The sequence below is a fragment of the Chrysochloris asiatica genome, unplaced genomic scaffold (assembly GCF_000296735.1).
Source record: "Chrysochloris asiatica unplaced genomic scaffold, ChrAsi1.0 scaffold00073, whole genome shotgun sequence".
NCBI classification, from domain to species: Eukaryota; Metazoa; Chordata; class Mammalia; order Afrosoricida; family Chrysochloridae; genus Chrysochloris; species Chrysochloris asiatica.
In genome coordinates, this window is record NW_006408591.1 from 9,524,156 (window position 1) to 9,537,384 (window position 13,229).

General features: G+C 40.2%; 2 protein-coding genes across 2 annotated transcripts in view; one reads left to right on the forward strand and one right to left on the reverse strand.

Moving 5' to 3' along the window:
- Nucleotides 1–840: 840 nt before the first annotated feature.
- NUDCD2 (NudC domain containing 2) lies at nt 841–8,655 on the reverse strand. Its single transcript, XM_006864936.1, has 4 exons — nt 8,417–8,655; nt 5,276–5,324; nt 4,822–4,973; nt 841–976 (listed from the first exon to the last, which is right to left on the reverse strand). The coding sequence occupies exons 1-4, from the start codon at nt 8,603–8,605 to the stop codon at nt 893–895; spliced, it is 474 nt and encodes a 157-aa protein (XP_006864998.1). The 5' UTR covers nt 8,606–8,655; the 3' UTR covers nt 841–892.
- Nucleotides 8,656–9,386: 731 nt separating this feature from the next.
- Nucleotides 9,387–13,229, forward strand: part of HMMR (hyaluronan-mediated motility receptor (RHAMM)) — a 47,083-nt gene continuing 43,240 nt past the window's right edge. The window contains exon 1 of the mRNA XM_006864945.1: nt 9,387–9,443. Coding sequence (XP_006865007.1) covers nt 9,398–9,443 — 46 coding nt within the window. The 5' untranslated portion in view covers nt 9,387–9,397. The remainder of the gene's footprint in view (nt 9,444–13,229) is intronic.

Sequence of the window (13,229 nt, forward strand, 5' to 3'; positions counted from 1 at the left end):
GGCTGACTGACGACCAAAATGACATAACTGACCTACAATCAATGACTATAATTTGCTTTTTGCGACTTACAACGGTTTTGTCCTGTAGCCATATTCATTTAGCTATTGCTTTTCTTGTATTACTTATTACTCTGTTTTTAGGCTTTTATCTGCTTTTTCATTTTTCTGATGTATGACTAATCTCTCATGGAGACCCGGTGTGGCACTGATGGATAAGCAATGGACTGCTAATCACAAGGTCAATAGGTTAAACCCACCACCCACTCCTTGGAAACCCTATACAGGGTCGCTATGAGTCAGAATTGACTTGATGCCATTTAACAACAACTCGTGGAATAACACAGACATTTTAACTTTTAAAATTAACTTAATCAAAATACTTTGTTGAAATTTTTGTTCCTTAATTTTTTTTTCTTTCTATAGAACAAATTCCATTGTAAACTAACATACTTAGACAAAGGGGTACACAATTCCTATTTAGAAAAGTTTATTGATTGTTATACCTGCATTCCACTTATTGAAAGAAACTTAATTTTCTCTGACAGCACCCTGCCATTTCACATGATCTATACCCTCATGGTTTTCTTTCATATTAAAAAGATAGGTTAAATATGAAATAGTAAAACATAGCATGTAAAACTTCATGCTAAGCAAAAATAAGGCCAAAAAGGTTACCATGTATCCACAGAATGGTTATCACATTATTAAGATGTTTCCTATAAAAACCATATTTGAATGCAAAATGTAAAACCATTTAAAAATGTATTTTGCAGTTTGTTAACTGTAGGCATCCACATTTTCTTCTAGCACATAAGCTGCTTCTTTGATTAGGTTGGCAACATTTGCAAAGATCCATGGACTACAACGAAAAAAAAAACAAAACATATAGCAGTTATTTCTCAAGATTTGAGAAATCTGGTCCACCTTTAGTGTAGTTTCCTGAGATTTCTGCTCCACTGAAGTCAAAACCAGGATTCTAAAAGATATGAAAAAAATTACAATACAATAAATATAAAGTAAAATAAAAGTAACCCAAAAGAAAAATGATAAAAAGACACAGGCAAATGAACAAAGAAGAAAATCTAAACAACCAATAATTATACGTTACTATAATCTCTGAAATGAATTTAGAACAATGAGATATTTTATAACTTTCAGATTTATAAATACTTAAAAATTTATATGGACATTACACTGGTACACTGGGAAGCATGGAGTTGAAAATACATGTTTTAATATCACTATATAAGCAGATTTTTAATAGATAATATTTTTGAGAACATACTGGATTCCAGGCAGAATTCAAAGGTCTATACGTAAAACACATTTATTCCTTTCAACAATGCTATAAAGTGCTATCACTGTAGATGAAATTAAGGAATTTGACCAAGGTCACAAATTTACTAGGGGCCTGGGATTTGACTAGCATGGTTCTAGATCCTGATATCTTTACCACTATGTCATACTGTCTCAGACTTCAGTTTTTCTGAATAGTAGTAATTGGGTTTATTCAACAAACATTTCTTGATCTCCCTGATGTGGTGCTATAGGATAAGCACTGGACTGCTAACCACAAGGTCTGTGGTTCAAACCCACCAGATGCTCCTCAAAAACCCTATACAAGATCTGAGTCAATGGCACTTAACAAATTATTTGTGCTGTGGCATCTGGACAGGACTCCTCAACACTGAACGGTGAACCACTAGGTCAGCAGTTCAAACCTACTAGCTGCTCCTTGGAAACCCCATATAGGGTCACTATGAGTCGGAACCTACTCGACAGCACTTAACATTAAGAGGCATCAGGAATTCAATAGGGAACAAAACAAATGAAGATGCCTGGTCTGATGGAGCTTACATTCTAGCAGAGGAAGCATCCAAGAGTCAAGAAACTTTTTTGTAAAAAGCCAGAAAGTTAATATTTTAGGTTTTGTGGGCCATACAGACTTTGTCACAACTATGCAACTCTGCCATTTTGTGAAAACAGCCATAGACAAAAAGAAAAACAAAAACAAAAGAATGAGCACAACTGTGCTCCAGTAAAGCTTTTGTATGACAGGTCATAGGACAGACTTGGCCCATTGGTCATAATTTGCCAACCCCGATCTGATGTATTAAAAGACGGTGTGGCTCTACAGGATAACACACTTGATCAAAAGGTCAGTTTGAACCAAAAGGTCAGCGGTTTAAACCCACCAGCTGCTCCTCGGAAATCCCTTACAGGGTCTCTATGAGTTGGAACCAACTTGATGGCACTTAATAACAACAAAAAGTGCTATAAAACAAAAATTAAGAGAGATTAAGAGAAGTGGGGAGAAGATTATAACGTTAAATAGGATGATGAAGATAAGCTTCAGTCAACAATAACTTGAAAACAGTGAAGGTGTTAATCAAGCAGATCTTTGGGGAAAGAATGTTCCAGTTAGAAGGATTGGAAAGCAATAGCTTAGCATGCTTAAGTAATGGCAAACAGACCAGTATGGCTAGTGCACAATGACTGAGGGAACAAAATTAGGAAAATCAACACGGGGACAGGTGGCTTTTTACTAGCATGAAAGGGGACTGATTTTTAATTCTAAAAAGCGACAGGACCTAACTTACAGTTTTAAAGAATTGCCCTGACTGTTATGTTTAGATTCTACCTAAGAAGGAGTAGAAGCAGGGAGAGTAATTACATTGTTACGGTGGTAACCTAGGCAATCTAGAAAAGAGATTAGAGGTGGCACAGAACAGAGTGATAGTCATGTTACTGGTGAGAAGGGGTCAAATTCTGAACATGTTTGGGAAGTAGTGCCAGTAAGACTTCCTGACAAACTAGATGGAGTTGACAGAAAAACAGAAATCAAGAATGGTTCCCAAGTTCTTTTAAGTCTGAGCAACTAGCGTTTCTATTAACTGAGATAGGGATGGCAAGAAGTAGAACACATTTTGGAGGAAAATTAGGGAGTTCATTTTAAACATGTTGATGGTGGTGGTGGTGGTTATGTGCCGAGGAGTCGGTTCTGATTCATTGCAACCCTGCAGAGGGTTTCCGAGGCTGTAACTCTTTATGGGAGCAGAACACTTCATCTTTCTCCCGCAGAACAGCTAGTAGTTTTGAACTGCAGACATTAAGGTTAGCAGCCCAGCTCATAACCACTACACTACCAGAGCTCCTAGACATGTTGATATGTCTGTTAAGTAGCCAAGTGGAGTGTCCACTAGACAACTGACGATTAAGTCCAAAGTTCAGGAGAACAGTTCAGGTTAGAGATAAACATTCAGTAAGAATCAGCAGCGCATACTCCTGGTGTGGCGCTGTAGGATAAACACTGGACTTCAAGCCACAAGGTTAATAGTTCAAACCCACTAGCAGCTTCTCAGAAACCCTCTGCAGAGTCGCTATGAGTGGAACTGACAATATGGTACTTAACAACAACAAAATGGAAATTATTCACTAAAACTTTAGAATTGCTAATTCCACTCCTTACACATCTATCTTGGAGAAATACTTGAACAATTTCACAGAAATAAAAACATAAGTTCTGTTTGAAATAGAGAAAAATAAATCTAAATCATATCAAAAGAGAATAGCTAAATAGTTAATATCCAATCTAGGGAATACTCCAAAACAGTTACAAAAGCTTCATCTATACGAACTAACATGAAAATAAACCCAAGATTTACTATTAAGTAAAAAAGCTGAACAATGAATAATATATACAGTGGGATCCCTCATTTACATAAAGAAGAACAAAAACCAATAGAAATGAAAAAATGCAGGAATGTTAGTTGGTGAAGGGGCCTTTCACATTTTAGACTATGTTAAGTCACTAATTCATTTTTTCATTAGTATGTTTGTGTGGCAGCAGCAGTGGGCTCTCAAATGTAACAATAGTGAGGATCGGACCGGGCAGTGTTTCATTCCGTTGTGAATAGAGCTGCTAAGAGTTGGAAAGAACTCTATGACACCTAAAACAGCAACAATTCGTGTATTACTTTCATATAATAAATGAATCATAACTTGGCAGTATAAATAAATCCAAGTGGATCTGAAGAAAAAATAATCAAATAGTGCTATAGGATAAGCATTAGACTGCTAACCACAAAGTTGGGGGTTCAAACCCACCAGATGTGAGAGAAAGATGAGGCTTTCTGTTCCTATAAAGATGTGCAACTTCATAACCTTACAGACAGAGTAAGAAATGACTTGATGGCAGTGGTGGATATACATAGAAAGGCCAGCCAGTTTTCTGATCATTTAATTTAAAAAGATCGCCTCTAAAATTTTTTTGTAACTTTTCATGCCCACATTGGATTTTTAAGTTGAAACACACCTACTCCTCATTTATTGACATGATTAGATTCCAAAGACCAGATAATTATACAAAAATTGTCATTATGAAGATATGAAAGATGACCCAATAAAATTACAAAATAGAAGAGGGCAACATCATTACATAACTGCTAAGTTATGATGTTGTTATGTTCCGACTCATATTACTATATAAATGCCAAACCACTGAGAATAATAACCCAGGCATTAGTTACTGTCAGAGTATGTCAATAATACACAAAATGTTGTTGTTAAGTGCCATCGAGACTCATAGCGACCCTGTATGAGGCACAGCTGGTGAATTTGAACCACTGACCTTTTGGTTCAAACAGACCTTGAGGTGGAGTACTTATCCTACAGTGCCACACCAGGACTCCAATGCACAAAACAGTTGGAAGAATTTTTACTATTATCATAAATGTGAAATGTTAGATACCGAGATAATTAATAAGAGACAAGTAGGTATAATAACTGTTCTATGATTTCACAAATACTCATTTGACTTACTTCTTTCTGGAATCTTTCCAATGTAAGTTTTCTCTGCATTTGGTCTTGTACCCAAGGATCAGCTGCATACTCAGATTCTAGAAGAGAAGTCCAGCAATTTGCTGCATCTCTCTTTGTCTTTGTAAGAACAATACGGATCATTTTCCTGTCTTCTAAACAACAACAACAAAAAAATCACAAATTGAAAAATTTACGTTCATTTGTTGTTATTAGGTACCATAGAGTTGGTACCGACTCATAGTGATCCTATGCAAACAGAACATAACATTGTCTGGTCCTGGGCCAACTTCACAATCATTGCTAGAATTATGTAATCCTGATATATAGTTGTTTTCAACATATTTCTGTAACTATATAAAGACAAAAGAACCTAATAATAAAGAATGATAGATACTAAGTCTTAAGAAAATATTTTTAAAAAATGATCCTATGAAGTATCATAAATTACCCTTACCCAATGTCCATGTTCCTTCATCAGCTATTGTAGAATCAAAGAGTTTTCCCTGAAAAAACAAATATATAAGACACTAAATACAACATTTCATCAATTTTTATAAAACACACGATTTAAGACAACCTATTTTTCTACTTTGTTGTTGTTAAGTGCAGTGGAGTTGATTCCAACTCACAGCAACACTGCATAGGGTTTCCAAGGAGCAACTGGTGGATTTGAACTACCGACCTTGTGGTCCGCAGTCCAGTGCTGATCCACAGTGCCACACCAGAAGTCCAATTTCCTACTTAATCCATATATAATTGTTTTAGTTAGAATAGGAAGATCAAATTTCATATTATTATACATTTAATTTAAAAACAAAACGGGGGGTTACCCTGGAAATGTAGTGGGTTACACAATAGGCTGTTAAACCGCAAGGGCAAAGGTTCAAATCCACCAGTAGCTCTACAGGAGAAAGACGAAGCTTTTTGCTCCTGTAAAGATTTACAACCTCAGAAACCCTACACAGGATTGCTGAGCTGGAACCGAATCAACAGCATACTACCAGCCCCACCGTACATTTATAGGTGCTCAATTCTAATGTGGTGCTGTGGGTTAACGCATCAGACTGCAAAGCCGTTTTAACTGCAAGGTTGGCAGTTCAAACTCACCAGCTGCTCCATGGAAACCCTATACAGGGTCGCTATGGGTCAGAGTCAACTCAACAGCAGTTAACAACAATAATTCTAAATGTTATCTAAGCAGGTGAAATGGAGCCTCTTTCACACTGCTTGGAAGATTTTGCCAAACAATATGTGCTCCCTAGAAAGATTATGGCTCCTTAAATGTAGACACACTTTGGTCACTAATTAGTCAAATGTGAAGTAAATATAGAAATGTTTTAATTTTACCAATTAAAATTAACTACAAAAAGGAATCTACTGCTTAAACTAAGAAGAAATGCTGTATTTAAAATACACTTTTAAAAACTGTCAATCTCTTCGAGGGGTAATTTCACATTTTTTAAAAAATAAAAATACATCAGGCTAGCTGTTACTGATCTTTCTGGAATTCCTGTTTTAAAAAAGAAATATGCAAAATGTAAGCTTATGAGTATGGACACTCTAAAATCCATTTTAATTTGGTAACAAAAAGAAAATCATATTTTTAAATAAGTCAGTACTAGTGAGAAAAAAACAAGCATCCAACTGGTTTAAATGGTGTTGGTGGTTATGTGCTGTGGAGTTGGTTCTGACTCAAAGTGATCATTCATAGGGTTTACAAGGCTGTAAATCTTTAAGGGAGCAGAACGCTCATCTTTCTTCTGTGGAACCACTGGTAGTTTCAAACTGCTGACTGTGAGGTTAGCAGCCTGACTTGTAACCACCACATTACCAGAGCTCCTTGAATGGACATCTAAAATTCCCGAGTTATCACTAAATTCCCAGTTATTAGAATTACTAGAATAAATTTGAAAACTACGGTTTCCTTCCTCTGCATTCCTGATTCATTCATAGACATCTGGGTTTTTGAAGAACAGTTGTTAGGTTTGAATCGACATATTTGCTGTACTCCAGCTGGTGGTCTAGGAAACAATAAACTGCCCTATTCAAAAAGACGTTTAAGTTTCAAGTTGGCTTACAATGTCTTTCTCTCTGATACAATCAAACACTTCCATGTAAACTAGTAGTAGCTGACATGAAGTGTGTACTTACTACCTACAAGGCACTATTCCAAGCTCTTCATAGGGCTATCATGTTATGGTCACAAAAATCCATGAGAAAGGTACCCTTTAATGGAGAAACAGACAGAAATTCCGAGTCTCTTGCCTAAAGCCTACAAAACTAGAAAACTGGGGAGCCAGATGGCCCAGCAACTAGTCCGTCCCCTTCCCCTCATCACCATTACACTGAACTGTCATCAGACATGTGGACAACCAATCTAAGGTATCCAAACTTCAACTTTTTAAACCACAAAGAAAAATGGGATTCTAGTTTCACAGGGCATTAATAAGTAAAGGGAAGGGGATTGATGATTGTTTACACATGCCTTCTGTACAGTGTGATCACTCTATAACCATGCAGGAATTAAAATTTTTCAGCTAAGAAAATTACCTGTCATCGTCTCTGAAGCCTCATCCAACAACCTGTCTTTTAATTATAGTTTTTACTATTATACTTTGTTGTATGTTGTTATTGTTAAGTGCCGTCGAGTCGGTTCCGACCCATAGCGAGGGTACAGGGTTTCCGAGGGTGTAAATCCTTACGGGAGTAGAAAGCCTCATCTTTCTCCCGCGGAGCGGCTGGTAGTTTCGAACCGCTGACCTTTAGGTTCACAGCCCGATTCGTAACCATTACGCTACCATGTTGTATACTTTGTACAATAAAGTATACTAGATTAAAAACAGCTATTTAACACCCTCGGAAACCCTGTACAGGGTCGCTATGGGTCGGAACCGACTCGACGGCACTTAACAACAACCATTTCAGTGTAGAAACCGTATCTGCCTCGCTCACAGTTAGACTCCCAGGTCCTAGACCAGTGCCTGCTAGAAAGTTCTGTAGGATATTTATTGCTTTAATAACCTAGGAGGTCTGCTGGCGCTGTCGGAAACGCATTGGTAACTCAAACCCAAAAGCTACTCCTGGTGTGTTGCTGTGGGTTAAAGTACTGGGCAGCAAAGTGGGTGTGAACCTCAAGGTCGGCGGTTCAAACTCACCATCCGCTCCTCGGAAACCCTATACATGGTCGCTTTGGGTCGAAACCGACTCAACTGCACACACAGCAGCAGCCATTCCCTGGGAGAAAGAGAGTCCAGCAGATTTACAGCCCAGGGAACTCTACTCAGACTCGCTATGAGTCGAAATCGATGGCAGTGGATTTTTAATGACATAGTTCATCTGTTTTCAGCTGAATACCCTCAGAGAAACAAGACACCAATATCTGCTTTGAAATAAAGTCAGGAAAGTATGGCTCTTCAACTCTGAAGTAGCTCTGAAGGCTCCGACCAGACCCAAATCAGGCCAATGTTAACGCTCTCAATCAGAGTAGCTACAGAGCAGTCCAAAAGTCTTTCCACGAAAGTGATGACGCTTAGGATTTGGGAATTTTGTGAGGCGGGGAAAAAGATACTGAGAACAAGCCAAGACCGGCCGCTACCTTGAGGATCTCGCGGCCACCCACGGCCAGCGCCACATGCCGGCTACGCAGGTCGCACTGGATATCCTGGGCACGAGTGCCTGGTGGCACTTGAACTTCAATGAACACCTCCTCCAGGGTCTGGTACCACTGACCCCACGGCGTCCCGCAAGGAACCACTCCACTACGTTCCTCAAACGGAGCAGACATACTCGAGTAGCCTCCGGGAGGCTACCGCACCCAGCGACCGGAGCGCACGCGCGCAAGATACATCCTGGCCTCACCGCTCGCACATGCGCAGGAACCCTAGCGTGAGTCTCGCGTGTGTTGTTTTTCCCTGTTGTGGCGCTGCAGGATAATGCGCTGTACCACAATGTTGGCGGTTCAAACCCACCAGCCACTCTTTGGAAACCCTATACAGGGTCGCCATGAGTCGGAATAGACTCGATGGCACTTAACAACAACATATCAGCCGTTCCCGGAAACGCTCTAAGTGGCTGCTATTATGTCTGAACCGACTCGCGATACTTGACAACAACTGAAAGTATAAAACAACTGAAGCCCAGAATAGTGGGAGAGGGTTGGAACCAATGAAATAGAAACCCTATATGACTCTCACTATCTGACTTCTAAATGCAACTTTTCAACTTCTCAGATGTGAAATGCGCTTGTGCAAATACTGCTTAGGTCAAATAGAAATATGTCAGAAACTATGCGTCGGGGGGGTGGGGGTGGGGGGGAGGCAATCGCAACTTCCTATTGGCTTATAGCCTCAACTCAGAGGCCACTTAATTGGATCCAGGCGAGTAGTGTGCGCATGCTCTGTTGGCGCTCCCGTGCAGGATTGGCATACACCAGAGTTTTGGTGTTCCAATTGGCTGATGTCGGTGTGGGCGGGGAATGTGCGGAGAGGTTTGAATTTCAAGTGAGTGGTTTGCTACCTTCTGCAGGCGGTTTGAGGAGGATCGCAGCGAGCCTTGGATAGTGGAGTTGACTGTCAGCATGTCGTTTCCTAAAGCGCCCCTGAAACGATTCAACGACCCTTCTGGTGCGTACGGGGAAGGAGCTGGGGGACGGGAGACGCTTTCACGCTCCTTGATTCTTTCGGTTCTCTTCATCAAGGCCAAAAGGAGGCGATTTTAGGGCTGGTAAAGGGCACACATTGAATTGATTGATATACTCAAATATATATTGTGCTTAGTACTTGCCCTGGTGTGGCGCTGTGGGTTAATGCGTCAGACTGCAAAGCCGTTTGAACTGCAAGGTCTGTGGTTCAAGCTCACCAGCCGCTCCTTGGAAACCCTCGGCACTTACCAACAATAGCAACAACAACTTGCCTTGGGGCGTCCTAGTGTGGCGCTGTAAGAAAAACACTTCATTGCAATGTCAGTTTGAAACGCAGGATCCACTTGCCACTCCTGGGAAACCCTATACCGGGTCGCTCTATGAGTCAAAACTGATTCTATAGCACTTAACAATTTGCCATTGAATCCTTCTGTGGCGCCTAGGATAAGCACTGGACTGTTATCCTCAAACTTTACGGTTCAAACCAACCAGGAGCTTCTTGGAAACGCTACACAGGTTCTCTTTGAGTCAGAATCGACTCCACGACACACCACCACCACCACTTGCCATGGAGTACTGGTGTGGTGCTGTAGGATAAGCACTGAATTGCTAACCCTAAGGTCTGCAAGTTCAAGCCCACTAGCTACTCCCAGGTCTGACGCTATGAGTCAGAACCGACTGCTGGCACTTAACAACATGTTGAAATCACTCCATAGCAAATAGTTACAACAGTACTGTCCGTTCAGGATGCTAATGATACTGCAGTGAGTGAAGCAAAGTTCCTGCCCACGGAGCTTACTTGCAATGGGGATATAGTGGAGAAACGAAAGCATGTTAAGGATTAGGGTGAGGAGGGATGCTACCTCAAGTCCTGGAAGCCTGCTCTGACAGTAACATCTGTACATTGCTTTTGTCTGGTGTGAATTTCTTTTGGATATTCCGTTTGGGCATAAATGAAGGATGATTGGTAAAGGCAGCTTAATAGCTGTAAAACTGGCAGTATCAGTCATTGAAAACAATATAACTGAAGTGATAGCAGCTAATATTGACCACTTAAACATGCACCCCAAGAACTGCGCTAAATCTTTACCTGGATTATTAGTTCATTTTTAAGAGATAATATCTTTTTTCTTTTTCTTGAATTAAAAAAGACTGAGATGAAGTAAAATGATTTCCCCAGTAGTACCCAGCCAAACCATGGTTGAACTGAGGTATGAACCCAGGCCTCCCCCAGTCTGTCCTGTACTCTTAATCACTACACTGTATAACCACAATAATCAGGAAGCTTGGAATGTGGTTGGTAGGTTCTCATTTAGTGACCGCTAGCTATGTCAGAGTCCTGGGAGTCCTGATATGGGCTGTAGGATAAGCACTGGACCATAAGGTCAGTTTGAACTGCAAGGACAGTGGTTCAAATTCACCAGCCACTCCTTAGAAACCCTCTACAGAGTCTCTATTATTCTGAACCAACTCAACAGCACTTAATAACAACAACAAGCTATGTTTTGGAGCTGTGCTAAGGTCTTCCCTACATAATTTCGTTTATTCCTTGCAACATCCAGCTACTAATTTGTCCTCATTTTACAAAAACTGGGGGTTTTGTAACTAGCAACCAATACCTGGTAGAGTGGACCACCATTATAATTATATTGCTGTTGTTAAGTATCAGTCAGGTCGGTTCCAACTCATAGTGACCCTGTATAGGGTTTCCAGGGAGTGGCTGGTGGGTTTGAACCCCCAACCTTGTGGTTAGCAGTCCAGTGCTTATCTTACAGCACCAAACCAGAACTCCATATTTATATTATTTTATAGTATATTATAGGAGCTCTGGTAGCATAGTGGTTATGAGTCAGGCTGCTAATCTCTTGGTAAGCAGTTTGAAACTACCACAGGTCCGCCATAGAAAGATGAGACGTTCTGCTCCCATAAAGATTTACAACCTCAGAAACCCTATACAGGATCGCTGTGAGTTAGAAATGACTCGATGGCACTTAACAACAGCATTTCAGACACTATTTGATGATCTTTTGTCATAGCTTTTATTTCTATCAGTGATTTTATCATGTGAATGAAGAAATAAATGAGTGCCACTCTGCTCATAAAGGAAGATCAAGTGCAAGTCAATCACAATCTTATTTTCTTTATTGGAAGAGTCAAGTACTATGGGTGATGGTGGTGGACTCCCCATTCTAGGTGGTGGTGATGTACCATCAAGTTGGTTCTGACTCATAGCAACCCTGTATAGGATTTCTGAAGCTATAAATCTTTCTCCCACTGAGTGACTGATAATTCGAACTGCTGATCTTATGGTTAGCAGTCCAGCGATCAAACTGATTCGACCAATGAATCACTATGTCAAGACCACAGTTCCAGGAATAATAACAGTTAACATTTATTTGCTGCTTGCATGTGTGAGGCACGGTGATGAAAACTCATTTTACCCCAGTAATCCTAACAAACATACTATGAGGCAGGTACTTTTTTATTCTTGATTCAGGGATAAAGAATCTGAGCCACAAATAGAAGTAACTTTTCTGATGTCTTATAGCTAACTGGAAGAAAAGAGACCATAATGTGCTTATTCAAAAAATGTCTCCTCATGTCTACAAAGTATTTGACTGTAGTACTACTGTTATCGATTGGCAGACAAAACTGGATTTGAGCATTGATCTGACTGATTAAACTAGTTGCTGCTGAGTTGATTCCGTCTCATAATGACCATATAGGACAGTGTAGGAATGTTCTGTAGTGTTTCCAAGGCTGTAAATATTTATGGAAGCAGGCAGTCCAATCTTTCTCCTGCTGAGCAGCTGGTGTTTTTGAACTGCGGAACTTAATCTTAATTAGGTGGTTAATGTCCAGCACTTAATTGAGCTAATTACAAAGCCCTATTCCCATTCTCCCATCTTGGATGCCCTTGCTATGTTTTCGTCACCAAACTACCAACTCAACTCTGAGCCAAATATTAGGAATACAGACATGAATCACACAGACCTTAACTTAAAGCTGTTTCTAATGTGGGAAATGGATAAGTAAATCTTTCATTGTAAAACTGAGAAATTCTGTAATAGAAATAATAACAGGCTGCTATGGAAGAGATTACTAGCTTGATTTAAGGATTCAAAGAAAACTAATTGAAGAGCTGGCATCCAGGCTGGAGTCTGAAGAATAAGCGCAAGCCGTGATGGAAGGTGAGCTTTCCGTTCCAGGTGGTGGTGGTTGTGTGCCATCAAGTTGGTTCTGACTCATAGTGACCCTATATAGGATTTCCAAGAAGCAGCTGGTGGTGGGAACTGCCGACCTTTTAGTTAGTAATCTAGTGCTTTTCCTGCAGTGCCACACAGGTAGGTGCTGTCAGATCGGTTCCGACTCATAGTGACTCTGCACAGTAGAACAAAACACTGCCCATTCTTACACCATCCTCACCTGTCATTGCTGTTTGAGCCCACTGAGTCAGCCCATTTTATTGAGGCTAACATATGGGAGATTCTTTATTTGAAGAATAAAGAATAATTATTTGAATAAATGTAATTATACAAAAGCAATGGACTCTGCTCCAAGGAATGTGACTAGTTGAAAGTAGAGAACAACTTGCATGTATCCAATACAAATATTTCATTCCATGGATCCTGTAAAATTGTTAAAGTAGAATCATGTTTAAAAATCCTGCCCACCCGCATGGGGTCCCCAGCTGATCTCCTCCCTCCCTGCCTTCCTCGGATGGCGGCTGTTTATGCTGGACGTGTGGCCAGAGACGGGTAAGGATCAC